Genomic DNA, 26,125 nt, shown 5'->3' with positions numbered 1-26,125 from the left:
CAAGGCTGTAGCAAAGTCAGATTTTCTGTGGACAAGATGCATGTGAAGTGGTGGTAGAGTTTAGTTTATTTATATAGCTCTAGTGTTTCAAGGGAAGGGTTTGAGCAGTTTGCCTGGGAGGATTGTTGAATCTGGTTTTAATAGAGGGAAATCTTTATATCCCGATGATCCTGGGGGTGCAGGTGTGTAAGCTGGAAAAGCACAGTATTTCTCCAGGAATGGGGGTATTGCTTAGACAGACACACCATGCCTAAAACTTTTCCAGTAAGGATCTAGGCAGACCAGAGAGAAGCTTGGTTTTCTTGCAGAGAGCAGGAGAGAATGGTTTTAATTTCTCTACAGCAGCAGGCAGCAGCAGATATTTTTATGGGGTTCCTCACTATTCAAAAGGTATTAAAATTGCCATTGTGAGGCAATATGCATTTTGTCACGTGGACTCAGAGTGTGATGAGGTCTTTGAGTAAAGGCTGGATGCAGACACCCCCATAAACAAGTTTTCAGCAGTGTTCACTGCATTGCTTTTCTCTGCTGTGGCCCCATTTTACCAAATCATTTTGAAGTCTGTGTGGGGTATCTGTTATTTGGTTTTGGGCTTTTTACATTTTTGATTTATTTATTTTTTTTTCAAATTCATAGCTCGATACTCAATTTTTCAAGTCTTGTATTTTCTGAAGCAGAAAATCTACTTTTTAATTGCATCAAAACAAAGCTGCATTTTCAGTATTTTGTAGAGATGCTGTTTTACAAGCATGTTATCTGTGAACTCAAATGTACCTGAATACTGTTTTTTAATCTATGGTGCCTGGTTTTCTGGAGCGTGTGGAGTATTTAGAGATAATCCATTGAAGTTACTTCCAGAAAAAGAGATTCATATATGTTCTTCTGCATTCTGGCTTTGGTAAAGGATTCTGTGGACTCCTGGGTGTTCTTGTGCTTGCAAATTGGAAAAAGTTGAAAAACAAAGTCTTGATATTGGAAACTCATCCTAGTTCTGTGGAATGATTTGAGGGAGAGCAGACCTAGACAATACAGGAATTTCAGTGGAGTATCAGAACGTTCCTGATTCTGATACAGGAATATCTTTCTGCATTATTAAATAGCTTTCTCGGTCACACCACAAATTTGTGAATTCCTGATCTATGAACCAAAAAATAACCCCCAGACACTGTGGAAGATCTGTGTAAGATCTCAGCTCGCTGAAGCCTCTCACTTTCTGGAAACCAGATCACTGTTCTGCTTTTTGTGTTCGAGGCTCTGTTAAACACCACATAGGTCTGGTTTTCACCTGCCCCATCTTTGAGCAATCCAGGACGTTTTTAGTTGTTAATTAAAATGTGCAGAGATCTCATGCACTGGTGGTCCTGCACAGTACAGATAAAGCCTGTCAGTAACAGGTGTCATTTTGCATGTGGGCAGGATCTTGTGCCTGGGGAGATCAGCTGCCATCAGATTCCTTCAAGCAACCAGGTCTGCTGGGAAGGCAGAGAAGTACCTGTGCATCTGGCTGGGGACCTGGGGAAAATTGGGGGAATGTTTTTTTCTCCTACTTAGTATGGTCTTAAATCTGAAACAGCAACGAAAATGGCAGTGTGGGCTTCTCTGCTAAGAGGCATTGAGCAGAGTCCAGGCTTTTCCTTTGTACAAGGGAAAATATCTTTGTAACTGCAAAAATCATAAATGTGTTCAAACCAAAGGGAGTTTTCTGGGCCTCCCAGTCAGCATTAATCCTCTTGATTAACAGCTGCAAGTGCTGGGGGTGACTGCAAACAGTGTAACCCAAGTAAAACCTGTGTAACTGTCCCAGTGAGGTGGCAGCTGCACTGACCCCACAGGGCTGTCTGTGACCCTGAGAGAATGGCAGCAGTCACTGAGAGGGAAAGAAAGTTGATCCTGGGGAACACATCGTGGGATGGATGTACTGGGGATGTGCTGGTTAATATGGCCAGCTTGGAAACATAAAATGGCTTCAAGTGAAGCTGGTAATTTAAAGAACTTCCAGTCAATAAAATGACATTCCAGCCCATGAAAAGGTAAGGCTGTTTGCCAGGGCTAACAATGCTTGGTTCCTTGGTTTGCAGGATGAATGTGGCAAGCCTTTGAATGCTGACTTTGTTTGTTTGTCTGTTTTCTGGCTTAGGACTAAGTATTTAATCAGTGGGTTGTAGATGACTTGTTGCTTTCAAATCATTTGAATTTATCTAGTGTTTTTCCCCCCTAGGGATTCTACGAACGAAACTACTGCGCATTCAGATGCTGGCAGTGAGCTTGAAGAAGCAGAAGTCAAAGGAAAAAGAAAAAGGGGCCGTCCTGGCAGGCCTCCAGTATGTGTAATTTAGTTTTGCTTTGTTATGCATCTATTTAAAATTGACTGCAAACTGTTTTTCATCTGATCATCTTGTGGTCACATAAATAGGCTTTTATTGAGTTCTATGTCAAACTTTATGAAGACTTGTAGTATGAAATATTTATCAGATTGATATGCAAACAGTGTTTGGAGTGTCTAAAAAGGGACATAAAAATGATCTCATGATAGCTATTAATTTTTCTTTCACTTGCTGCTCACATGGACATTAGAGTTTTGTTTTTATTGCCATATTGCATCGTTCTTGCAGACATGAGAACATATCAGTAAGCACAACCACTTTCTGTTTGAAGGTTGTGATGGATTTTAAGTGACAGATGACATTTGAGCCATCCTTTCAGTAAATGATAATCTCTTGATGGGAAGAGTTGCAGCACAGTATTAACTAGATGCCTCAGAAGATCTATTGGCATATCTGAAAAATTCCTGTAATCAGCATAAGCTGCATCCCACGTGTAGATTGGGAGCCTGAGCCTGTTCTCTGGCACAGGGCAGTGGGGGACCTTGTGTCTGCTGGGCATGATCTGCTGGTTTGCAAGAGCCTCTGCCCCTGCTGGCCCCTGAGTAGGAACGTCCAGAAGCATACCCTATTGCACAGGGTATTTAAGGAGGCTTCTCTTTTATTTAAATTTGTTTGATAAAATAGCCAATTTATTGGAAAATAAAGGGAAAGTTCTGTGTGTCATGTTGTTCTTCATCTTGGTTCTTGAAAGGCTTCCACCCTAAGTCTTAAGTCTTTAAACATGGGCTGGTGAGGCTGTAGGAGTGTGTTCCTCTCCAGTGTGCTGGCCAAGCTGGAGCAAGTTCCTCCTCAGGATTGGTTTTCACTTTGCATCAGTTTCTGAACTTACTTTGGGAGCCAGCATTTTAACTCCTGGTCTCTTCTGGGCACGTTGTCTTCCTTTTTTGAAGGATTTTGAACAATTCCCTATGATGTGAGTATTCATCAGATGAATGGATTTGCTCATGAACAAACTGTAAAGAAGCATGTGAAGAGAACAGCTCATCTGTTTGTGTAGCTTATAGGCAAAGGGCAAAATCAAAAATTATTAATATCTCAGCAGTAAATTTATGGGGTTTTGCAGATCTAATAAAAGAGCCAGGCTGGTGGAACCTGATTGCTAACCCAGAAGCTCATCAGAATGGAGGAACTGAAGTTGTAGCAACACTAGGAGTCTTTTGTACCCAGCACACATTGGCTGGGAGGAAAGGGGAATGTTACCAAAGGCATCTCTCATCCCTGTACTTCAGTTTATTCCTGTGGGAACATTCACTGGAACACTCTGCTGGTCCTGCTCTCAGGTTTCTACACGAGGAATTGCTCGTGATGCTGAGAACAGCTCCATGAAGTGTGTGTGGCTGTAAGGTGATGAAGATGCAGAGGAAGCAGCCATTGCTTCATCCACAGAGTGATGGGCTGTGAGCTGCCTGCTGCTGCTAAGGAGCAAGACCTTAGGTTATCAGAGGTGATTCTGGGAAAGCATCATCTGAATGCTTAATAGGGGTCAAAAACCCCCAAATCCAGTCTTAAAACTTGGAAGAAGAAAATAGGGAGTAAAAGAAATAGTGTCCTTTATAAGGCTGCAGTTTGCCAAAAATTGGAATAACTTATACAGTTCTACCTTCTCTTCCCCTCTTGACCTCCACCCCAAGATCTCAAGAAAGAGTATCTTTAGGACTGGAAGAAATTCAGTGTGGAAAACCAGTAATGTTCAATCAAGGAATGGGGTGGGAGGGAGCTCAGGAGGTCTCATTGTAACCTCCTGCTTGGAGCAGGCTCAGCTTTGGGATTAGACCACAGTGCTTGTGGCTTTTCCAATTTGGTCTTGAAAAGCACCGAAGCTGGAGACTGCACAGCCTCTCTCAGCTACCTGTTTCATTTTATTTTATGATAAATTTCTCCCCTGGTTCTTCTACAAAAAAAAAAAAATACCCAAAAAGCAAAAAGCCACTCAATGTCTAATATCCTTGAGGAGAAATGCAAACACCTTGGAAAGGCCAATCTAAGCAATTAAATTTACAGTGTTATTTGATGGATCCGTGGACTTAGTAATTGAGGTATTGGGTTTGCAACCATTGCATTTCAGTTCCCTTCCCCCTCCACATTCTCCCCTCTCCATGTTGCCAACCCAGACACTTCCCTCAGGTGAGTTGCCTGGTTCTTACAGGAGGTGCAGCTCTGACATTTCTTTCCCCCACTCTTCCCTCTACTAATGTGATTTTTTTGTCCTCCACAGGTACCACTTACCTTTACTCTCAGATGTGAAATGTATTAAAGTATGCAGTTAAATTTAGAGATTTTTTTATCAACTGATACTTAGCTTTGATGTTTTTCATTTCTGTTGTAGACCTAAAGAAAGCTTGTTCTGCCCAAAGGCTGTGCTGGTTTTTGTTGTTGTTTTTTTTTTCTTTACTAAAATATTATGGTCTAATAAGATTTGATCTCTCTGTAAATGCTGATTTGCTGATGTCCTTAGGCCATCAGAGCTACAGTGGCACTTCTACCATAAACTTATTGACTTCTTTTGGGAAGGGAATTTACTCCTCTGTGTAGAAGCATGATTCTGTTACAGAGCTGCACACAATGTACTCCATTAAATACATGTGTGTATTTTAAACAGGTTTCTGCTCTAGTTATGGAATGGACTTGACCTTTTATCAGAAAGATATCTACTACTAGGGGATTTTCCAGACTGTCTTCCAAAGAAAGACACTCCTCTTTGCAGATTTGACTTTTGTAAGAAGATGGTGCTTTTTGGAAAATTTACCCTTTGTAGCAAATACCTCTTCAATTCATAGAGAACCATAATGTTTTGGGGGTACCTTCCCTTCCTGAAAAACTTGGAACTAGTTGATCTTTAGGATCCATTTCAACCCATGTCATTCCATTCTCAAACACTGCTTTTCAAGCAGCCCCTCCACTTCTGTGGGACTATTCTAATGAATACTTCACTGAGTAGGCTAGACAGTAAATTTGCAAAGAGGTGAAGTGTGCTGGGCTTTCAGAACAACTCTCAGAATCTCTGATTGTCCTGAGGTCCCCAGCCCTTGCTGTGAATTCAGCAGGAGCTGCACTGTCCTGCTCTGGCACCAGTGGTGGCTGGGGCCTCTTCCAAACACCGGCTGCCTGTGGAGTGACTGGCCACGGGGTGAATCTGTCCAGGCACTGGGATATTTTGGTGCATGTTTTTATGTGGTGCTGTGTGTGAAGGTCCCATCTGCTTATGCATTTAATGAATTCTGTGAGGGGTATTTAAGGAGTGACCTCTAAAGGTCCTCTGATTGCAGCTCCTCAGTAACATTGGCCCAAATGCCCTTTCTGTCCGTTGCATTGCTGAAATACGTGGGTGTGGATGTGCTTTCCTGTTCCAGGGAGGGGATATGAAAGGCTTGTGATGCAATGCAGCGTTCACATTAATGAGCTCTGGCTCAGATCAGTTATTTATCTGTCCTTTTTGTCTCCTCTCTTGGATCAACACTGTTCAGCATTGTTGGAATGCTTTATTTTAACCTACCTGGCCTTACCTTCCCAGGAGCTCAGAATAGCTTGGCTTAAACCTCAGCTCTTAGAGACTGAGGGAATGAGAGACATGCCTGGCTGTATTTCAGCTTTGGAGTAGGAGTAGACAGATGCAACCTCTGTAACTCAGGATAAGAAGCAGCAGCAGTCCCTCTGTTCCAGAGGTGGCAATTTGGAGATCTCTGCTGGTGTCTCTCTCATCCTATACTCAGGGCCACTGCCTGTCTTTTCCCAGTTAAGGCAAGATGGAACAAGGCACTTCTGATCTTTTTGTCCCCGGAGCAACCTGGACAGTTTTGCTTTCAGGTCCTTCTGTAGTTTTTGGTATGGAGTAGACACTACACAGTGCCTTATCTTTGCATTCCTGTGGGAAATTTTAACTTTGCAGCAGACTCCTGGCCTTATTTAATCTTGTAGCATAGATGTTAGATACAGCAGGGGATTGCATTTTGCTTCTAGTTCCAAATCATCCATGTGCTGATTAATACCGGGGAGGAATCCTCTTTGAGGACTTTCTCCCAGCAGTGGAGGTTTGTGGTTTGGTGTGGTTTCCACCAGTGTCCTGTTTCAGCTTGCTTGCCTGATGCTGTAGGTCTGTCCCTTCAAACTGAAGTCGGTCTGTATTTCACTAGAAATGCAGTGCATCTGTAGCATCAGTGGGAAGACTTTTCTATTCCCCCACCTGTAGCTTCCTGGTGGAGAAATCCTAACAGCATTAGAAGTTTTCCTTTTAAGCTTTTGGTGGGATGGTCCTTGTATTTTTGCAATCTAATTTATTCTTAATTTTTCTGTGGTAGTGGTCTTGGTAGCAATTGCCTCAGCTAGAAGGATTGAAGTGCTTCAAGCATTTATAGCAGACCCTTTGATTCTTTAAGATGACATTTGGAACTCTTGATAGATTTTTACATAACAGCACCCCAGCATCCCCAACGCTCCTCTGCTGGTTTTTTTGTCCTGACCTGGAAGTGCTGCAGCTGGAGCAGCTCTGTACACGCTGGGGGCTGGGGGACCTGCCTCTGTCTTTATTTGCAGGATGAGGCTTTTCACAGGGAGCGCCTTGTTTGTTTCTATGACCAAAAAAAGTCCAAAGGAGTGACTGTTTGAATCCAAGAACCTTCCCCTGATTAACTGTGCTGATGGTACAAGTTGTGCCATGGGGTTTTTAATCAGGATTAATTCAGAGAGAGCTCAGGCATTACCACTCTTCCACTTAACATGAAGTTATAACACAGAGGTCTCTCAAGAGGCTGATGCTTTGGAGAGGCAAGTTCTTCAGTCTTATTCAAGTGGAGGTTAAAAAGCTTCTTCCATCTGTCTTGAGAAATGAGGTATTTATTGCTCTGAATTACTTACAGTGTGAATGCACATAGAGGCCATCATTTTACACTGGCACATTAGGTGGAGTTACTGACCTGTAACGCTTCTCCTGTCTTTATTTCTTTGTGAAGTGCATCAGATCAACTTGGGGAATGTTAATGGAAGATGTCCAGCCACTTTCCCTTTTTTTTAATAGTGTGTGAATTAACTTTTACTGTATTACTTGATTTTATAAATGTGGGTCACTTTTTTTCCTTCACAATGATTTTAAAGACATGAAAGGAAAAGTGTTACTTGCTACAGAATTCTAAACTGTCATTGTTTTAGTTTAATTGCAATCAAGGTAAGTATTTTGTTTCCTGATTGCCTCAGTTTAAGCGTCGAAGCAACAGGTGAGCTGTGTGCCCATCAATGTGGCCATTTTAGAGCTGCTTCTGGGGTGTGGTCTGGACCTCCTGAATTTATAAATCCCCAGTTTTGGTTGTTGTCAGTTGAATCTGCTTCACAGATCTGAAATATCATCAGTAATTTTTGTTTTCATTTGGCACCTCAGTCCTTTTTCAGTCCCACACCAGCCCAGCTGTCCTGGGTATCAGGGTGAAAGTGCAGGTGTAACTGCTGCAGGCTCACAGCTCCAAGCAGCACCTTTCTTGGGGTGTTGTGTGATTAAAAACCTCAAGCATTCTTACCTTGTTATGCTGCTTTATCCCTCCCTCTGGTAGTCCTAACTCACCTCAGTGTTGGCTCTGCCACTGCAGCAGATACTTGGAGTTGGCTCTACCACTGCAGCAGATACTTGGATTATGGAAGTTGTTACAAGGATTTATGAGTACATTTAGGTGTGGTATTGCTAACCAGCTTGTCTTTTCCAGGACTTTTCAGAGATCCCTCTCATAAACAGGAGAAAAATCAGTTTTGAGTCTGGAAAACAATCAGTTCTTAACCACCTTGGGATTCTGACAGTCTAATGCTTAAAAAGACAAAAAGTTACAAACATATCTGACTGTCAATGTAAGGAGGCTTTAGGCTGGAACTTTGTGGCTGGAAGGGTGTAAAGGGACATGTAATGACCACCACTGTGCTCCTTTCCTGTATCTTGATGACCGTTTGGTGGGTCTTCACAAGAGAAGACCTGCTCCAAGTTCATTCTGCTCTTATGAAACATCCCCTTTTACACCAGTCAGCGATGGTCTGATGGGTTTGCTGGGGCCACACTCATCCTTGGGCAGGGCTGTTTCTGTGGGGAAGCTCTTCATGGCATTAGAGGATGGGTTTGTTTTGTGTTGAGCTGAAGGATCACCCTTTGGTGAGTGCAGGTGTCTCTTCTGGGATGCAGGGCTACCTCTCTCTGGCATCCTCAATGCCAAATGTAATTTTTGGATTCATAGCTTGACTTTGCCACTGCACTTCCAGGAACACCTGCCTCTGCAGGTACTCCACAGATACTCTGGATCACGAGTGAGTCCTCTTTGTGTTTCTGTGCATGTACCAGTCCATGCTTTTCCTTCACTTGCTTCAGCAGTGTTGGATGTCTCCATCCTGGGATAGAGTCGTAGAGTAAGTGTCTGCAAGGGGCCTCAAGGATCATCTGGTCCAACCTTTCCTGACAAAAGCACAACTAGAAGAGATAGCCCAGCCCCCTGTCTGGCTGAATCTGAGGTGTCCAGCGCTGAGGAGCCCGCTGCTTCATCTCACTGTGAAACATTTCCCTTTTGAAATAGGTTTCTCTCTGCCCTTTGTGCTCAGGGGTGGAACCTGTACAAAGCTCAAACATGTCAACATGGCCTGAAAAGTTTCTTGCCGTAAATTTGGGGGCGCTGTGCAAGTAATGCTGTGTGTTCATGAATAAGGTAATGCCATGGGCTTTGTGCTTGCAAACCTTTAGAGGAACAGGCAGTTTATGGAGGCTGGAGGACCCCTGTGAGACTTGCTTTCATGTTTGCACTCTGGGTGAGACTGAGCTTGGGCTCCCTGTCAGATACCTGCTGGGTGGGAGTGCTGTGGAATGGACACAGTGCCTCTCCACCTGCAGAGCATGTTAATCCTTGCCCAGCTCAGAAAGTTCTACTGTTGGATTTTCTTCAGTTCCTAGTGGAGGATCTTTTGTCTGCTTGTTTTGTCTCTTGAGGCAGGATTCAGCACAGATCCTGCATCTGGATTTAGCTGCCCCAGCTTAGATGCAGAATGGCTTTTCTTAAATAGAAGACTTGTTTTCTCCCCTGTGAGAGGTGTTCTCTTTGTCAAAAGAAAATTTATACCAGAGAGAAGTCGACTCAGTTATATATCTGGTGTTAATTCAGGGCCAGGATGTTGAGATATTTCCTTGGGCTTGAGGAATCTGCCTTTGTCCTGCAGTTAGTCAGAAGTACATTTGTTATTTCTGTACCTCTTCTGAGGGCTCAGTGGTGTTCTCACCCTTCCAGTTCAAACTACGAGTCTTGGTCAAAGCCCCTCCCTTTTCCCAGGATACCTGACAAAGAGGGGAATTTGAACTGGGCATTTACATGTGCAGTGACTGCTCGTTCTGAGTCTGTGCACTGTCCAGAGTACTCTTGCTCAGGTGCTGAAGCAGGTGGCCCTTCTCATGGCTTCCCACTAACAAGGTATCTTTGGGGGTGTGCCTTTCCCATCCACTGCCTGCTTCCTTTCCCTTCATCCTTGCAGTGTTTAATGCCTCCCTTTGAATTACATGGTGAGAAAAACTGAGCATAGAGGGGCTTGCATTAGTGCACCAACTTGCATTCCTACTTCCATTTGGCAGGACTTGTAGCTAGTTGAAGTGCTTACTGTCACCCAGACTGAAGGAGCACATGGATTGTACATCTCCAAAGAGTCGATTTGCTTCTAATTCTTTGCCATTTTATGAATTAGTGATCATGTGTCTCTTTGGAGCTCAGTAGTGCTCCAGCACTTCACGTGTTGAAAACATTCTTGCTGGTACAGGCAGCTTTGCACGTGTTTAAAAATTCAGTGAGGGAGATACTCTTTTGATCCTAAGTGCAAATGTTACCCAAAAAACTTCACAGAGGCTGTACTGTTATTTTAAGCTTTCCAGCTCTCATTTCTATGCGAGACCTTAATTGAATATTTTCAAGAGGCAGTTGTGCTCTACCTTGGCCTTTCTTCAGCTCTGCCCCCCCAGCAGTGGTCCCTTTGAAAGCAATGGCAAAGCTGGACTGCAGGGCTGTCTTCTGCCAGAGATTAGATCCCTTTGCTCTGAAGGAAGATGTGTCTGCATTGGAACATGCAACTGAAAACGTTGACTTTATGTTCTTTACTCAAAGCTTTGATAGCAGTTTGGCTTACAGTGTGCTCCAGTAAATGGTACTGTGAGGGATTGTCCTAAATGTCAGCTTTGACTTGCTTGTATGTTGTCTTCCTTAACATAATTCCTCAAAATAGCTTCACTGTTCTGGGAAAAACAGCAGCTTTTGCTTTTTTCTGCCTCAGTAGGTAGAAAAAATAGAATATGGAAGTAAAAAAATCTGATATTGTTTTCCCCAGAGTTCTTTTTTTTCTGTTTCACAAGTGACATAAATTCAGAGCAAACTGTTCAGCAGGTGAATCCTTACAAGTGATATCTATACCACTGATAAAAAGGTTGAAGAATCCTGAGAAAATTTACATTAAATAATTTAGATTCACAGGGAAAATGTTTTAACTCATAGAATTTTGAAGCAAGGGGCTGCTGTGATGATCTAGTAAATCTGACTGTACAGTTCAGTGATTTGTGTGAAGAGATGACTCTGTACAGAGCTTCTTATAAAAGTTACGTTAAAATGAAAATACAGAAAATGAATGTTAATGTGACAAGTGTATTTTTAATAACTTATTGTCTTACAAAGGTTACTAGTTATGCTTAAAGTTTATTTTGTGTTCTCAATTTCATTTGTGTTGTGTAAAACTAATATGGGTACTGACATGAGCTGGTACTTCTGCACTGGGAGTTCAGCACTGCTTACCTTGCCATGGCAGTGGCTTTGCAGCTGTTCCTCAATAACTAGTGATCAATAAATCTGTGTACCTGAGTGGGTAAAGCCCTGACAGCCTGGCTGAACTCCAGGCTGCCCCTGCCTTGGGCAGGAGGGCAGGCTGCACACCTGGGGAGATCCCTTCCAACCTGGCTTCTCCTGGGATACTTGGATGTGTGTGTATCAATGTGTAATACTGATGTATAATCTGTAAAGCCTTTGGGTGATTTCAGGTCTGGCTATAATAAACTTTCACTCTGCTGGTTTTCTTTGCCCAGTCTGCCACCAAGAAACCCCGCAAGTCTCCAGCAGACAAGGGGCGTTCCGAGTCCGGAGCCAGAGGAGCGAGTCGTGGAAGAGCTAATGGCCACCCTCAGCAGAATGGAGAAGGGGACCCTGTCACTTTGTTTGAGGTGGTTAAGCTGGGAAAGAGTGCTATGCAGGTAAAATATCTAATTGTGTCCCCCCTTCCCAGTTCCATGTGTCCTGATTGCAGGAGTTCAGTCTAAGCTTTTGTAAACAATTGTGTTTTCTCATAGCTATTGGTCCAATAGACTGTGTGTGTGTAAAGTGTGGGACAGAATGGGCTTGGATTGAGGGCTGTCATGTGTACTTCTGAAGGACAAGAGGCACATCAGACAGTCATGCATTTCAAATTCTCCCTTGTTTTGTTCATTACTTCCAAGTTAAAAGTACATGTTGGTATTAAGCAACCCATTAAAGAATATCCTGGAATCAGATTTATAGGAGGAAGAAGTATATCATATGAGTGATGGATCCAAGGCCTGTTTTGTTCACTGGTGTTTTCAAGAATAGCTGCTGCCACAAGCAGTTTGGAGGACTTTGCACCACAGTTTGCATTCTGGCTGTCCCCATCAGAACAGCAGATGAAGGCTAAAGTAGTAGCCTGGTCTTCCTCTGTGTCTGAGCGAAAACATGGACACGTCTTCAGGCAAATTTTCATTCCAAAACAAATCAGGCACTTGTAGTGAACTGCCTGTGGAAATGTTTCTGACTCCTTTATGTTCAGAGGCCTTACAGGGTCTGTGGGCCACGTGAGTCCACCTCTGGAGCCTCCAGGGATGATTGGTTTTGACAGTGCATGGTTTTAGTAAAGCTGCTGTGCTGCAGCCAGTGTGTTTGGCACTCACAGGGGAGACACTGGGCCCAAAACACTGCTCAGCTGGGGCAGTGCAAAGCTAGCAGTCCTTCCTACTCAAGGATTGTTCAAGCAAACCTCCTTTTCTCTGCATTTCAACAGAACAGGGCTTGGGCAGTTATCACTTTGTTTGCTTTGGTGCTGACTAAGATGAGGAAATTACAAATTTTGAAAATGAGGTGCCAAGTCCCATTTGCAGTATTACTTTCAGTGGAGCTAAAAGCTGAGTCTGATGAACTCCCAAAGGAATCAAATGTTCCAAATGAATGAAAGCTGTTGAAAATTTTCTTTCAGTCTCAAATCTGTGGAAGGTCTGAGATGTAATTTTAAGTAAGTAATGAACTGGTAGAAAATGAGAAATTTTTTTTCTTCTGTTTCTGTATTTACACTTATTCAGGGTTGACCTTCTTATCTAGTAGGTGAAGACAGAACAAATTTGCTGCTAACAAAGCTACAGGTTCCTTGTGCCTTTTTTTGCCTGCATCAGAGCTTCCAACTTTGCTTGGTTTGCAAAACACTTTTTCAAATTTCGGTTTTGGCAGGATTTGAGGAAGCATCTGGAGTCTATTTTCTGGTTTTACTGTGATACAGAACATACAATATATTTCATGTAGTATGTTTGTCTTAAGAGTTATTGATATTTGCAGGAGCCAAATGAAAAGCAATGGGTGATTACTTTGATATTTAATGACTCCATGTGTGTGTGTGTGGGATTGACTTTGATACATGTCATCTATTTCAAAAGAGATGCCACCAGAAGTCTGCAGATGAGATTCTTAAAAAAAACAAACCTGTCTGCATGTTTGTATTAACCTTTGGAATTCAAATGCAAAGGACTTGTCCTGCAAAATGGAGCATTTGTATATGCCCATGTAGATGGCTGTGTCTGTGTCCTGGAGTGTATGTACATACATCACACATATATGTGCACTCACATGCCTAAACTACCCAACCTACATGGAGGAGAGAGGAGGAGACAGCACAGTCTGAGCAGGGGAGCAATTCCATGCAAATAGTAAAGGAACAGGCAAGTGTATTTAAAGGCCTGGGATACAAACAGGCATAAATTGCTTGAGCCATCATTTCAAGAGGATGTGTTACTTTTGCACCTTTGAAAAAATTTCTGTTGGTAAAAAAATAAAAAAAAAAAAAAAGAAACCCTGTAGTAGGAAAGAGAATGCAATTAAAATGTGATTTAATGTTTTTAACTTGCACTTCTGGACAAGAATCTCCTGTAAAACCAAGGTTCTATAAGCTAAACTCATTAAACTTTATCTATAAGATAAACTTATATTTGTCTATAATAGCTTAGGTATTTTAATGTCACAGTTAGGAATGCTTGGCATTTCTGGTTTTCATAGTTTTGATGCAGATTTTTTGTGCTCAATCTTAGCAATTTTGTCAGTATTCCCATTTTCAAACAAGTGCCATATATTTGTATTTGTCAGAACCTATTGTTCCTCAGTATTTACTTCTTTCCCTGTAATATGAACAGTCTTTTTTTTTTTTTTTTATAGTGCTCCCATGTTTCCTTCCAACAATGAAAACCCAGGAAAACTCAATTAATATATCCTGAGATGACATGAGAATTGTGTGCTTTCATTTCTGATCTATCTGCTCCTGCTGTTTGCTCTCAGGATTTATTTTAGTTGTTAGGTTTTCCTGGCTTTGTGATGCCAACTCATGGAAGTCCGTAGCTGAATTCAATTCCCACTTCTTTTAAGCTTCTGCTCTGTTTTAGTTCTCACAGCAGGATTCATTTACTACTTCTCTTCAGGCTTATTGCTGGTTCCTTCTTTCAGGATCCCAAAGTCAGCTCCATATTTTGTATTTCACATGTACATAACTTGGGGGCTGCTCTTTGCATAAAGTCTTTGCCTCTCACTCAGTGCTGGTTGTGTTGGTGCTCAGTGTTGTTTGGGCTCTGTAAATCCACTGATACCCACGGGAAGTTGGGATCAGATCGTTGGCAGTGGGATTAGTTTGCTCTGGAACCCTTTGTACAGTCACTTGTTCAGAGGTTTTTCTGTCACAGCTCTTTGTGTGAAGTGTGACAGGACATGCAGCTCATGTTTTCTGCAGGTACATTTGTCAGCTTTCCTCCATTAAGACTGTTCATAGAACTTTTTTAGACTGTGCTTTTTATTTTCTGAAGCAAACATGGCACTCTCCTGCTTTTTATCATTTGTCTCTTCCGTTTATTTACTTTTTCCTTCAGTAATTTTATGGAGACAGCTGCACCCACTGTATTTCCTCCCTCCCCCTCCATAGGCAGAATGGGCTATATCAGCATTTCTCATGTACTAAACTGCCTGACTTCACAATGGTGGGAATGAAGGACTGGGGGAACCTCCACTCCTGCAGCTGAACCCCTAGGCAAAGAGTTCAATCTTCACAGGCACTTCTGCACTGCTCTCTGACCCTGGTGTGAAGCTGACAGTGAGCTAAAAAGCTTGAGATGATCCTAGATTTTGTTTAGGCCTCAGACTGGAAATTTCTGATCTGTAAATTTTGACCAATTTTCTGTAATGAAGTTTGTACTGCTGTTGGTCAAACCAAGCAAAGCAGTGTTCTGCTTTCCTGTGTGCTTGGGGGATTTGTTCCCCAGAAGAGCAGAGAGAATGGATCCGCAGTGATTCTGGGAGGTGCTCTGTAGCAGAACACAAACAGATCTATGCCTCGATTGCTCTGGGATATTCTGTGCTTTACAGTCACCCTTAACTGATGTTTGCAGGTCACAACAGATTAGAGACTGACTTGGAATAAAAAACTGCCCCCTCTGCTTGAGCTCAGCCAGTAAAGGTGATGCTGGTGTTGGTTAGACATGGCCCAGAGTAAATGTGGCTCCACTGTGTGCCAGCTGGCATTTTAGGGGATGTACCCAAACAGAGCTTTCTGGTGTGCTGAAATGGGAGTTTTCACTGGGCCAACAGTTCTTTTTGTCTCTGCAGAGAGCAGCAGTGCATGTGGTTCCTCACTGCTCTTGTGTGGACACCTTGGCACGTGGGCATTTGTGTCCTTTGAGTTCCTCCCCTGTCCCAGTAACGTCCCAGTTTGTAGCACTGTGTTCCCTGCCAGAAGAAGTTTCCTTTGTCTCTCCTGTTTCAGCCTCAGAGCTGTGTCACCTTTGCACCTGCTGGGCTCGTGGTGATGAGGTGTGGCTCTTGCTCACAGTGCTGCCCTGGCCAGAGGGTTTGAGAAGAGAGCAGGAACATCAGGAAACCTTTTTTCCCCTTCAGTTGACTATCTGAAAGGATTCAAACTCTTTCATTATTACTAATTGAAAATATTTCTGAATTGTTAACAGTATTTTCAGTATTATTTTCAATATGATGCTGACTTTCAGGGTTTATCCACCTCCCTGTTGCAGACTGAGGTTCTACATGCAGAAAAAAAGGGGATGCATCCTTACAAATCCACGTTTGGTGTGTTGGAAGTAAAGGAAGCACTGCCCTCCTTTCATCAGGGCTTGCTTTGTTCTCTATGCACTACATGTTAATGGTGTGGTTGCCACTTTCTTTCATCACAGTGTGTCAGGCTGGGGTGACATTTAGTCATCAACATCTGTTTCTGAAATTATTTTCTGATTGGGATTCCTGGTACCTCCAGTCTTTTCTTCAGTCCTTTAGAGATTTGATGATCTGCACAAGAAATGCAAGACAGTTCTTCCAAAGAGCTGGTACATCTTTATTGGTCTCATTAATGTGGCATATCCCTGCAGCTTCTGTAGTTTTTGTGTTTTCATGGCATTTAGGGGAGAAATGGATGTGGTGCCTGTGAGGGCGAGGCTGCTCCTCTGGGGAAGGGGTTGGTGGCCGAGCAAACTCCACTTTGTGCTCAGCTTTCTCGCCCGGTTCCTGACACATCCTGCAGGGATTCAGCTTTGCTTTCCTGCTCTCAACAGCACCCCTGGAATTTCCCCTCACAGTTATTTTAATCACCTAATCATTATGCAATATAGATAAGCCCAATGGTCCTTCCTCCTTCCTTGTTATGTGCCTGCTTTAATCCTGCTGCTGAACGGATCAGTCCCACCTTCTGCCGCTCCCACAGCTGATGGTTTTTACACCTTTCTTGGGTGTTTTGTAGTCACACCAAGAAATAGATTGAACTAGAACATGACACTGGTAGATTTTTTTCAGCTGAATAAGCTTCTTGATTCAGCTCATCTCTGGCAGCAGCTCAGACTTACTCTTGATTAGAATGACGGTGTAACCATATCCACCTTACGCAGGAGGAATTCCGGGTATGTTTTTACATATATACTGGAGATTAAAAACATCAGAGCAGCTGTAGCTGGACTGTATGAAAAACCCAATCTCCTGTCTCTGGCAGTGGCAGTTGAGAGAGAATAAGGTGGTGAAAAGGAATTTGGGAATTCTCCCACCACTGACTCTTTGCAGCTCAGGGTGAATGTGGTGTCTGTGTTCTCAGTGCCCTTAATGGCTTTCTCTTCCCAGAGTTTATCTTCTCCCTACTAAAAGTATTTTTTGCTGGATCATATCTCTGTGTCTGCCTCAGCTATTTCTGGAAGTGAAGGTCTTTGAAGATTAATAATATACAAATATGTGATACTAAATATTACCCGTGTTTTTTGTGTTGGGGGCATGTTTTAGTTTCCTTGTCCTTGTTGTATTTTAACAGCACTGTATTGTCTAACTGGAAGGATGGATAATAGCTTAGGGTTTCCCCAGACTGTCTCAAAACTCCTTAGGAGCTTGAGTTTGCATTCTCTGAAGTTTACTGGGTAAAATGACTGCAGCTGCTATTGACATTTAAACTAGTATTTCCTTCTCATTTTGCTAGGTGGATTTCTTCTGCAGCCTAATCTTGCCTTGCTTTTGGTTGTATCCTGCTGAATTAAAAGGAAACAAAATCAAAATTTGGTGCACGTACCCACGGTTGTTACACTGGGAACAATTCAACCCCCAAACAAAGCAGTAATTAATTAGAAGGGTATCCCTTAATACCAAATGAATGTTTCTGCAGTTGTCACACAAGGTTTATTTTCCCTTGTGATGTTATAAGATGGCAGATGATTTGCTGTTCATGTGAGCACATGTGCCAGCAGTGCAGTGTGAAAGCATTTGTACCTGGGAATACCCCCACTATTCAAAGCTGGAGAAGGCTTTCCTCTCCAGAATGCTGACATTTTTGGAGCATCTGGGGTGATCTGTGAACCCTTTACAAATTGTGCAAAGGAGCACCAGTCGTGTGTTTTAACAAACTGATGGGTCTCTCTTACTGGAATAACTCAGTTTTGTTTCTGGATCTCTTTGAGGATTTTTCCATTCTCCTGTTCAGTGTTTGTGAGTGGTTTTGATGCTTTGTAGCATCTCAGACCCACTGCTGCCTGTGACTGGCCCAGCTCAGGCAGACCCAGCCCGCTGGATGTGTGAGGTGGCAACTGGGAGAGATGAGCACCTACAAAATCCCTGTACAATGGGGAAAACAGGCTTGCTGGGAGGCCTTTGCACGGTGCACCCCCTTTTCTGAGGGCTCAGGGGAGGAGCTACAGCCCTGAGCAGTGCAGTTCCTGGGGTTTTAATCCAGTTGGAAGAAGAATTTTTCCCGTACCTTTTATGCACATCAGTGCAATGGCAGTTACACTGTGCCATTCTAATATTCTCAGAAGAGAACTGAATGTTTTTTTTTTCAAGTAGTGTTTTTTTCCCCCAGATGGTCCAATGTAAGGTGTTACACTGATTTCCCTGTGCACTGATATGTAATACCCATTCTACTGCAGAGAAATATGTGTTTACACAATCTGCCAAACAGAGAGAACTCTGTATGGGGAGTATGAATCCCTTAGTTTTGTTGGGAACAAATACTTTGAGGATTGTATACTATCCCCCTCTGGGCATTAGAAAATAACAAGCTGTATAGGCAGACACTGCACGAAACATTTTCCCATCTTTGCTTATGATGAAAAATCAAGAAATAGGTAGTGTTACCTTAAAATGAGATTTTTTGCTAAAAAAAAAATAATAATTTCGGCTTGTCAGAAAGTGTTTGCTAGGTGTTGGCAAAGTATGAACTCTTTAATAATTTAAAATTATCTTTAGAGGAAAAAGAATAAAATGCAGCTTCTCAACCTACAGTTCTTTTGATTAACCCCACATTAGGTTTTTCAGTGGGTGCATATTAGACCTGCTGCCTGTGGTTTGGAATGCAATCACTCATCTTGCAGTGTAGGGCACAGTCTAAACTGCACACACTTTCACATGCCAGGAACTACTTTATCCCCAGTAACTGTGTAATTGCTTCAGTCTTCACAGAATTTAACCTTGAAAGACTTTTATTCTTTAAAAAAGAAACCTGAACAGACTCACTTAAAAATAGTCTTTCACTGCTTGCCTTTGTTTCCCCAGGTCCTTATTTTCAGTGCACTCTCTCAGTTCTTCTCACTATCTGTTACAGCACAATTTCTACTTTTCTCTTCTCTTTGGGCTGCTCTTTATACATTTAATTGAAATCTTTAATTTCACTGCCATTCCTTTTTTTGTTTTAATATAGTTCACGTTCCATCTGAGTAACTTTGGGGTTTTGGCAGAAGTTGTTAGCGTAAGCTTTGAGTTCTGGATTTTTTCCTACCTTAGTGTAAACACCCTGCAGACCCACTGTAGAGTCATCCTTTGTGCTGTCACATTCCCTGGAAATGAAGCGTGTCCAGATCAGTTGTATGAAATGGCAAATTCCTTCCGTGCTCTTTCTCCTCGATTTGCCTTGCTTTACAGTTGTCTCAGATCTTGCATTTAACAGGCACTCTCTATATGGTGTCATTTGTTTTCACTTTTGTTAGTAGCACTGCTGCCAGATTGTTACCTCATTTCAATTGGGAAATAGCTTTTTTGAAATCAACTTTCATTAATATTTAGTGGGACTGTGCTAATTTCCTCGAGCTGGCAAGGTATCCTCTGCAGTTAGTCCCCCTGGTTCCTGCAGCACTTAATGCTCCCAAGTGTGGTAATGCTCTTGCACTGAAGGAATAGGAGCTGGATTCAGAGCTGCAGAGCCTCCAGGAGGTAATAAGATAACTACTTCATTATTTCATTCATTACAGCAGACTTGCTTTTACTGGCAATCCGAGCTGCTCTGGCTCTTCACGACTATAAAATTCTCCTGTTTATCTTTTAGCAGCCTTTGAGATGTGAAAGTCAATATTTCTGCAAGTTGATTGATTTGAAGTTGCTTACTCACACTATGGATCTATTCTGCTACTTATGTGACTTTCTTTAAGCTTCTTACTTCTGTAGGGTTGCTTGTTTGGCATATTCTTCAAATTAAAGTTAAAATTATCTTTCAGTCCTTAAAACAGACTCACCAGAGAGTTTGTTCCTGTGAGACTCTTGGACACTGTCTGGCTTTGGAAAATCTTTGTACTGACTAGGTATTTGTACCATACATCATCTGCCATTTGCAGGGAACCTTGATTTTTTTACTCAGTTCTAAGAAGAGAAGCATTTTCAGCCTCAAAACAAAAAGGTTAAGAGCCTTATTTTTGTAACAAGTACTTGTATGGACTTGTTGACTGACCCAGAGATGTGGTGCATCTGTATGTGTGTGTATATATATATATATATATATGTATAGAATTGTGTGTGGGTGTAGGTCTAGATGTTTTCTGACAGCAGGGAGTGGAAGAGGGTCGTTGGTGTTACTGGAATAATCTGTAACTGAGCTTATCTTCAAGGAGCCTTTTCCCTGTGCACGTGCTTGGAATTTGGTGAATCCCAACTGCCTGGATCTCTGCCCCTGGGCAGGCTGCTGCAGCATGTGTGCTGGGGGTCCTGTGCTGCAGGAATGCTGAATTTATCAGCTGTTTCATGCACAGCATGGGGGTTCACATTTCCATATGGCAAATCCATGCCCTCTGCTGCATCCCAGGGCAAAAACCTCTGGGAGCATCCGGGTGCCAGCGGAGCAGCTCCCACCATCTGTTCCTCAGTGCCCTGGGGGGGTGGGCAGCACGGCTCCTGTGGGGATGGGGCCTGCCTGCACCTCCCTCCTGTCCAGGGGGCTGCCTGGCCCTTCCCTGCCCCTGTCACCACCTGTGTCTTCACTCAGCATCCGGCTGGGTTTGGGGCAGGGGACATGAAGGGGCCAGGGCAGGGTATCTCTGGGCAGGGTCACCAAACGGGGTTTGCTCTTGGCTTATGTGTGAAAAGCTCTTGGAAACAGGAGACTGGGTGGAGGTGGCTGATAAGATAAAACCATTGTGGATGGTTTGCTGTAACCTGGAAGCTGTTGGTTAGAAATCCTTGTTTTTAATAGGAGTCCTTCTCTCTATACAGTTTATGCAAAACAATTCCATTTCTGGCATGGACTGCGTGTTGCACCATTTGCTACCTGACTGCCTGTTCTTTGATTTCTAGTTTGCTCATATTCAACCTTTTTGCCTGGTATTTGGGTTAGTGCTGTTTTGTCTTGCTGCAGTTGATACTTGTGTCTATTTTAGGTCCAGTGTGTATAATTTTTATTTTTTATCCCAGTGTTTTCAGTTTTTATAGCTCTTTTCTGTTACATCGAAAGTCAAGTTTGATTAAGTTCCAACTGTTGGAGCATATGTAGTCTGGCTTCATTATCTCCTGTTGCCTTAAACTGTAATCTCTGACAAAATGAACCAGCAAGTGTGCCAAGTGTGCATGAGGGGCTGAGTGCTGTGGGACTGGGGGGGTTATGTTGAGGCACTGATTTTGGGGGGTTAGGGAGGCAGTTTGTTGGCTCTGTGCTGATTGCCAGGGCAGGTGCCTGTGTGGGACTTGTCACCTGAGCTCCTCAGACAGTCACTGGGGTCTGCTCAGGGCAACCCCGAGGGTTTTACAGCAGGAACCACCTCGGCTCAGCACCCCCTGCTCCAGAGGGCTCTTACACTGACAGCTCCACTGGATGTTGTTGTACTTGGGGGTGTGTGCTCACATCTACATGTGATCTCCAGTGGAAAGGGACTGAGGAGCTTGTGCATGTCAAGTCAGGGCAAATGGATCTACCCAAACATTCCAATTTTAGTTAAAGCTTTGTTAGTTCTAGGTCCAGACAGTCTTTGTCTGTTATCTGTGCTCAGAGCCTTAAGTCTGATTTTTCTGCTCTTCTTATCTACTGCTGCCACTGAGGACTCTGCATTGCCTCAGGCCTGGTCCCTGAGCCTGGAGAGGAGCTGCTTGTCTTTATTTTTCTCTAAATTGCATTGTGGTTCTGGGTTGAAAATGCAGGTGCCACACTAGGTAGGACAGTGCCCAAGGGCACAGTGTGTCCCACATGATCCTTTCTGGTTGAGAGACAGAAATAGCAGAAGGGAGATGAGCTGCACTGATGCTACAGTTTTGAGGTAGTGCTGCAAAAATCAATGAAATAATTATTTAAAAGAAACAGAAACAAAATTGAAAGATACTCCTCCGGATGTCTCCCCTCCGCTCCCCTTTTTCCGGTCTGGGTGGGTTCACTGGCAGTGTTTGTAGCACAGTCCAGAAACAGTTGCAGTGCTGTGGCTGAAGGGGCCACGTGTTGTAGCAACAAACAGGAGTAAGGCAGTGTGGGAAGCAATTTCTTGGGTCAGCTTTGCTTCCACAGGAAGTGTTTAATGTGAAACCAGGCTCTGGACAGTGCACAGGTGCTGGGGACTAGTTTTTAACACTCAGGAAAAGCAGGCTCAAAGAAGAATATAGTAGACTTCAGAAACTGGTAAGAGATGTGTGACTAGAGTGGGCAAAGATAAAGACAGGGAAGTATTTCTGTGCAAGCCACAGGGCACAGAGTAGGACCATTCTCCCTGAAAAAGGGTGACCAGACAGAAGCATGGGAAATACAGACAGGGGCTTGGGATTTGTTGCATCAAATAGATCTAACAATTGGCAAGTTTAAAACACCGTTATTCTTTCATTTTGCAGTGAGTAATTAACCCTGGCACATTGCTTCAAGGTGGTATAGGTATATAACTCTGGTTTAGACAGACACATTCATGAGGGAACAAATACACTGGGGTCTTGAGGGTCTGGGAGAGTCACTCAGAAATAGCAGTTGGTTCTTGCCCTTTTCTTACTCTTTCCCCCTTGGGTATAACCCCCGTGGGCAGGTGAGCCTGTGGGCTGAGCCAGCACAACTGCTCTTTTCTTTAGTGTAAAAAATACCTACTGGCAATTGCATGTTGTTCCAGTATCTGCAGTAACAGAGCTGCTCAAACAAATCTTGCACATTGGTAGCACACCAACAGTCTGGTCATTAAGCTCTGTCAATATTTGGTTTAGTAAATAATTTTTACATTTGGCTACATTTGGGTTTGTGTGCCCTGGAGAACTGTGGGGATTGATGGAAGTGATGGATACTTACAGGAACAGGCCTGAATCCATGATGAAATGACAGGGTGGCAAAGCTTAATTTGAGGCCAAGATTTGCCTTTTGATTTCTTCTAAGTAGCAGAGGGACCCCTTTGTAAGGTTGCTTCTCCTCCTGGGGGGTGTGTGTGTGCTAGGAGACAAAACCTGCACAAAATTCCTTTCCAGTGGAGTGTTCAGATCTGTAGAATGCCATGGTCACAGTGCCAGTGTGAGCCTGGTTTAGGGGCAGCACAGTGGGGTCACAGTGCCAGTGTGAGCCTGGTTTAGGGGCAGCACAGTGGTCTCTGTTAAACATGGGCTGTTTGGCTCAGCTCAGAGGGGGGAGTGTCTCTAGTGCACAAACAGCTGCTTTGCTGCTTCCTTTGCCTCAAACACCTGCCCAGCTCCCACTGCTGGGTGGGGGAGTTTGCTCTTGGATGAGCTGGAAACTGCAGAGAGATTTTTTGAAATCCTGTCCTTAGAGCTTAACTAAGAAAAAGGCACATTTTTCTAAGAGATAGAATTGTTTGGATTTTATCTTTGCTGTTCATTCTCTGTCAGCATGGTGGGAGCTGGTTTTGTGGGCATGAGGGTAGTGATGTGTGTGATTTTTTTTAAAAAAAATTAATTTCTTACCTACAATGTTTTTGCAGATGAGGAGCTTGGAATATCAGGGATTATAAAAATATCACCGGGCTACCTGTAGTTCTGAGGGCACTTTGAAACAGGGGCTCAGCTTTATTAACAGTGATGCAGCTGACTTGCTGATTCCCAGACAGTCCACCTCCAAATTGGGTGTATTATGTTATTTACCCAGTATTCCTCATTGCATTTTGTCTTCCTGACCCATGTACAGTGTTTCTGAGTGACTGATGCACTGCCTTGACCTTTAGGAATACTGAGGTGTTCACTGTGCAATGTAAAATCAGTAATTATCCCAAAGGTTTCTACTCACTGGTTTTCTGGGAATATGTGTTGGCCATTTTGAATGGAGTAACAGTGTTTGGGTCTTTTTCAACACAATTTTGAAACTGAAAAAATACTCTTAAGTAGAATTCTGAGGAATTACAGAAATTTCAATTTGAACTTGTGTTTATACAATTACAATACCAGAAAATGATGCTCTCTGACAATATTTGTTCTGTCTCCACCCTGAGAGAAGGTGCATAGATTTCTGAATTTGTACTCGTGTATAATTATGCAGGATAAATGGTCAGCTATAAAATGATATTCTGAAAGCCATAAGTCATTTGCCTTTAATAAAGCACTTGGTAAGAGTCTCTGATAAGTGTTCTTTTTTTCTTGACAGTCTGTGGTGGACGACTGGATTGAATCATATAAACAAGACAGGGACATAGCACTTCTGGATTTAATCAACTTCTTTATCCAGTGTTCAGGATGTCGAGGTACAGAACGTGGGAAACAAGTTGTGTGGAATAAACCTGCCTTTGTACAAACGTGTGTTAGTGCAGTGGGGGAGAGGTGTGGGAGACACTCACATTGCTGGTACTCTGTGCATGGGTGATGTGAAATATTGTCTGCATTCCACAATGACTGTGTTTAAAGCTTGTTTGTCAGGGGCTACTCTTTCTCACTTTGCTGTCATCATCCCAAAGTGTAAAGTCCCCACAGAGACACTCTGCTCGTCAGCAACAGGAGGCAGAAGCTCTGGTACTCCAGGTAGGCATAGCTGTGCTTCCCCTTCCTCTTTCTGCCCCATTTGTTACATTACAGAAGTCAGGAGGTGTAGCTATACCTTAACTTGGTTATTTTTTCTTCTGTTCTAGGAAAATGATATTTTCTTTAATCTGAAGAGGAAGGAGTCAAGCTTCAGTTGCCTTGGATTAACAAGAAAGATTTCCCGTGGATGAAGCACCAGTCCTAGTTCTTCCCCTGTGATACTTTCTCAAGTCAGCAGCGAGTGCCCTGCCTTTTGTCCCTCTTTAAGCAGCTCCATTGCCAGGCTACAGCACTCTCTGTGTTCTGTTGCCACACTGCCTTCTAATGAATTTTTCATGTGTTGTCTTTTTTCAGTTAACTCAGCCTTGAAAAGAGACAAAGACAGAGCTCTTCTCTCTCTGTAGCACCCAAACTATTTACTGTTTCCTGATGCTTTCTGGAATGTGCTCTGAGTAGAGTTGAAAATAACCACAATTCAGAACTTCTTTTCTTCATTTGTAACTGATATGGGAATATACCTGTAGGCACCAAATGATCTGGGTAGAAATCCCTTTTCTTCCTTCTTAAGTATAAGGTGAAGTCCCAAGTACAGTTAAAAGCATCAGAGAAAAGAAATAGGAACCATCAGGAGGATCAGCAGCCCTTTTTCCTAGCTGAAGGCAATAAACTTATTCTGTGGATGGTAGGAAAGCCTCTGGAAGCATTCTGTGGAAGGGCTGAAGGTTGGAATTTCAGTTCCCAGCCTGTGTCAGTGTCTGTGCTGTTCACACCCAATCCCTGAAACATTTGTCAGCCCTGTTTGGCAGCTCATGTGAAAGTAGTTGTGTTCTGTTTGCTTTTTTTAGCTCTCTCCTAGAGGTGTATATGAAAAAAACCAAACCAGAAGCTTCTTTGTAAGAATTTGGGCAGCATTAATCCAAAGGCATCTTTGGCCATATGTTTTTATTCTTGTTGATGCAAGCTTTTGGTGAAGGCATGTCATAAATATCTTCATTCCCCTGCTGCTCTCTAATTTATACTTCCCTTCTTTCTCCTCGTTAGAGAAGGCAGCACTCTGCTAAGATTCCTGTGTTTTAAAGCTCTTGTTAGTGCCTGGTGCAGGCTGAATGCCCACTGTGAGCCCTGGGCTTCCCAGAAAAGCTTTCTGTTACTGGCTGAGGCAGCAGCAGAGTGGCTGATGGCATTGACTTTCTTGGCTTTTTTTATTTTAGTGGTGACTTTCTGTCTGTTTTCAGTCCTCTGCTTTGTCCCCTCAGGGATATCTCTGCTGAGCTTCCACCAGTGGCCTTCTGGTCCCAAAGAGCAGGGGCTAGAGAAAGGAAGCAAAAATGACTTATCCCCTGAACTTAGAGTGTGTATGGGAGATTTAGTCATGTGTTGGAATTTCTGCAGTGGCTACAGTAACAGCTGTAGGACAGGGCTAAACTCCTGGCAAACAATGCAGTTCTTTCCAGTTACCAGTAACATGCCTGTTTTCTAGAATAAATAAAAGCTTATCAGAAGAGAGTGGCTTTTATTGATAGTCCACTTAGGGGAAAGTGCATGTGAAGCTTTCCTTAATGGAAATGAGGTACAGAAACACACAGATGTTCTGTATTTTGGGAGAAAGACCAAGGTCCTTTGTCATGGGAAGATTATATGCTCTATTATGACATTTTTATTTCCCTTAAAAGACTTTGTTGACATCCTGGCTTGTTTCTATTTCTGATAAATAACAGGCCCTTGTGAATCAAAACAGCTGCTTTATCTTCCATAATATTCCTTTATTTTCTTCTTTTCAGTTTGGCTCACTAACACTGTCTC

General features: G+C 43.0%; 1 protein-coding gene across 1 annotated transcript in view; it reads left to right on the top strand.

Annotated features, from left to right (window-relative positions):
• STAG1 (stromal antigen 1) overlaps positions 1 to 26,125 on the top strand; it is a 159,144-nt gene that overhangs the window by 42,175 nt on the left and 90,844 nt on the right. The window contains exons 3-5 of the mRNA XM_051782368.1: positions 2,219 to 2,321; positions 11,449 to 11,613; positions 23,952 to 24,048. Of these exons, the coding sequence (XP_051638328.1) occupies positions 2,219 to 2,321; positions 11,449 to 11,613; positions 23,952 to 24,048 (365 nt within the window). The remainder of the gene's footprint in view (positions 1 to 2,218; positions 2,322 to 11,448; positions 11,614 to 23,951; positions 24,049 to 26,125) is intronic.

The sequence above is a fragment of the Manacus candei genome, unplaced genomic scaffold (assembly GCF_025592945.1).
Source record: "Manacus candei isolate 608988 ecotype Guabito, Panama unplaced genomic scaffold, ASM2559294v1 h1tg000015l, whole genome shotgun sequence".
Classification (NCBI taxonomy): domain Eukaryota; kingdom Metazoa; phylum Chordata; class Aves; order Passeriformes; family Pipridae; genus Manacus; species Manacus candei.
Note: the sequence above shows the minus strand (reverse complement) of the source record. Positions and strands in the feature narration are given on the sequence as shown.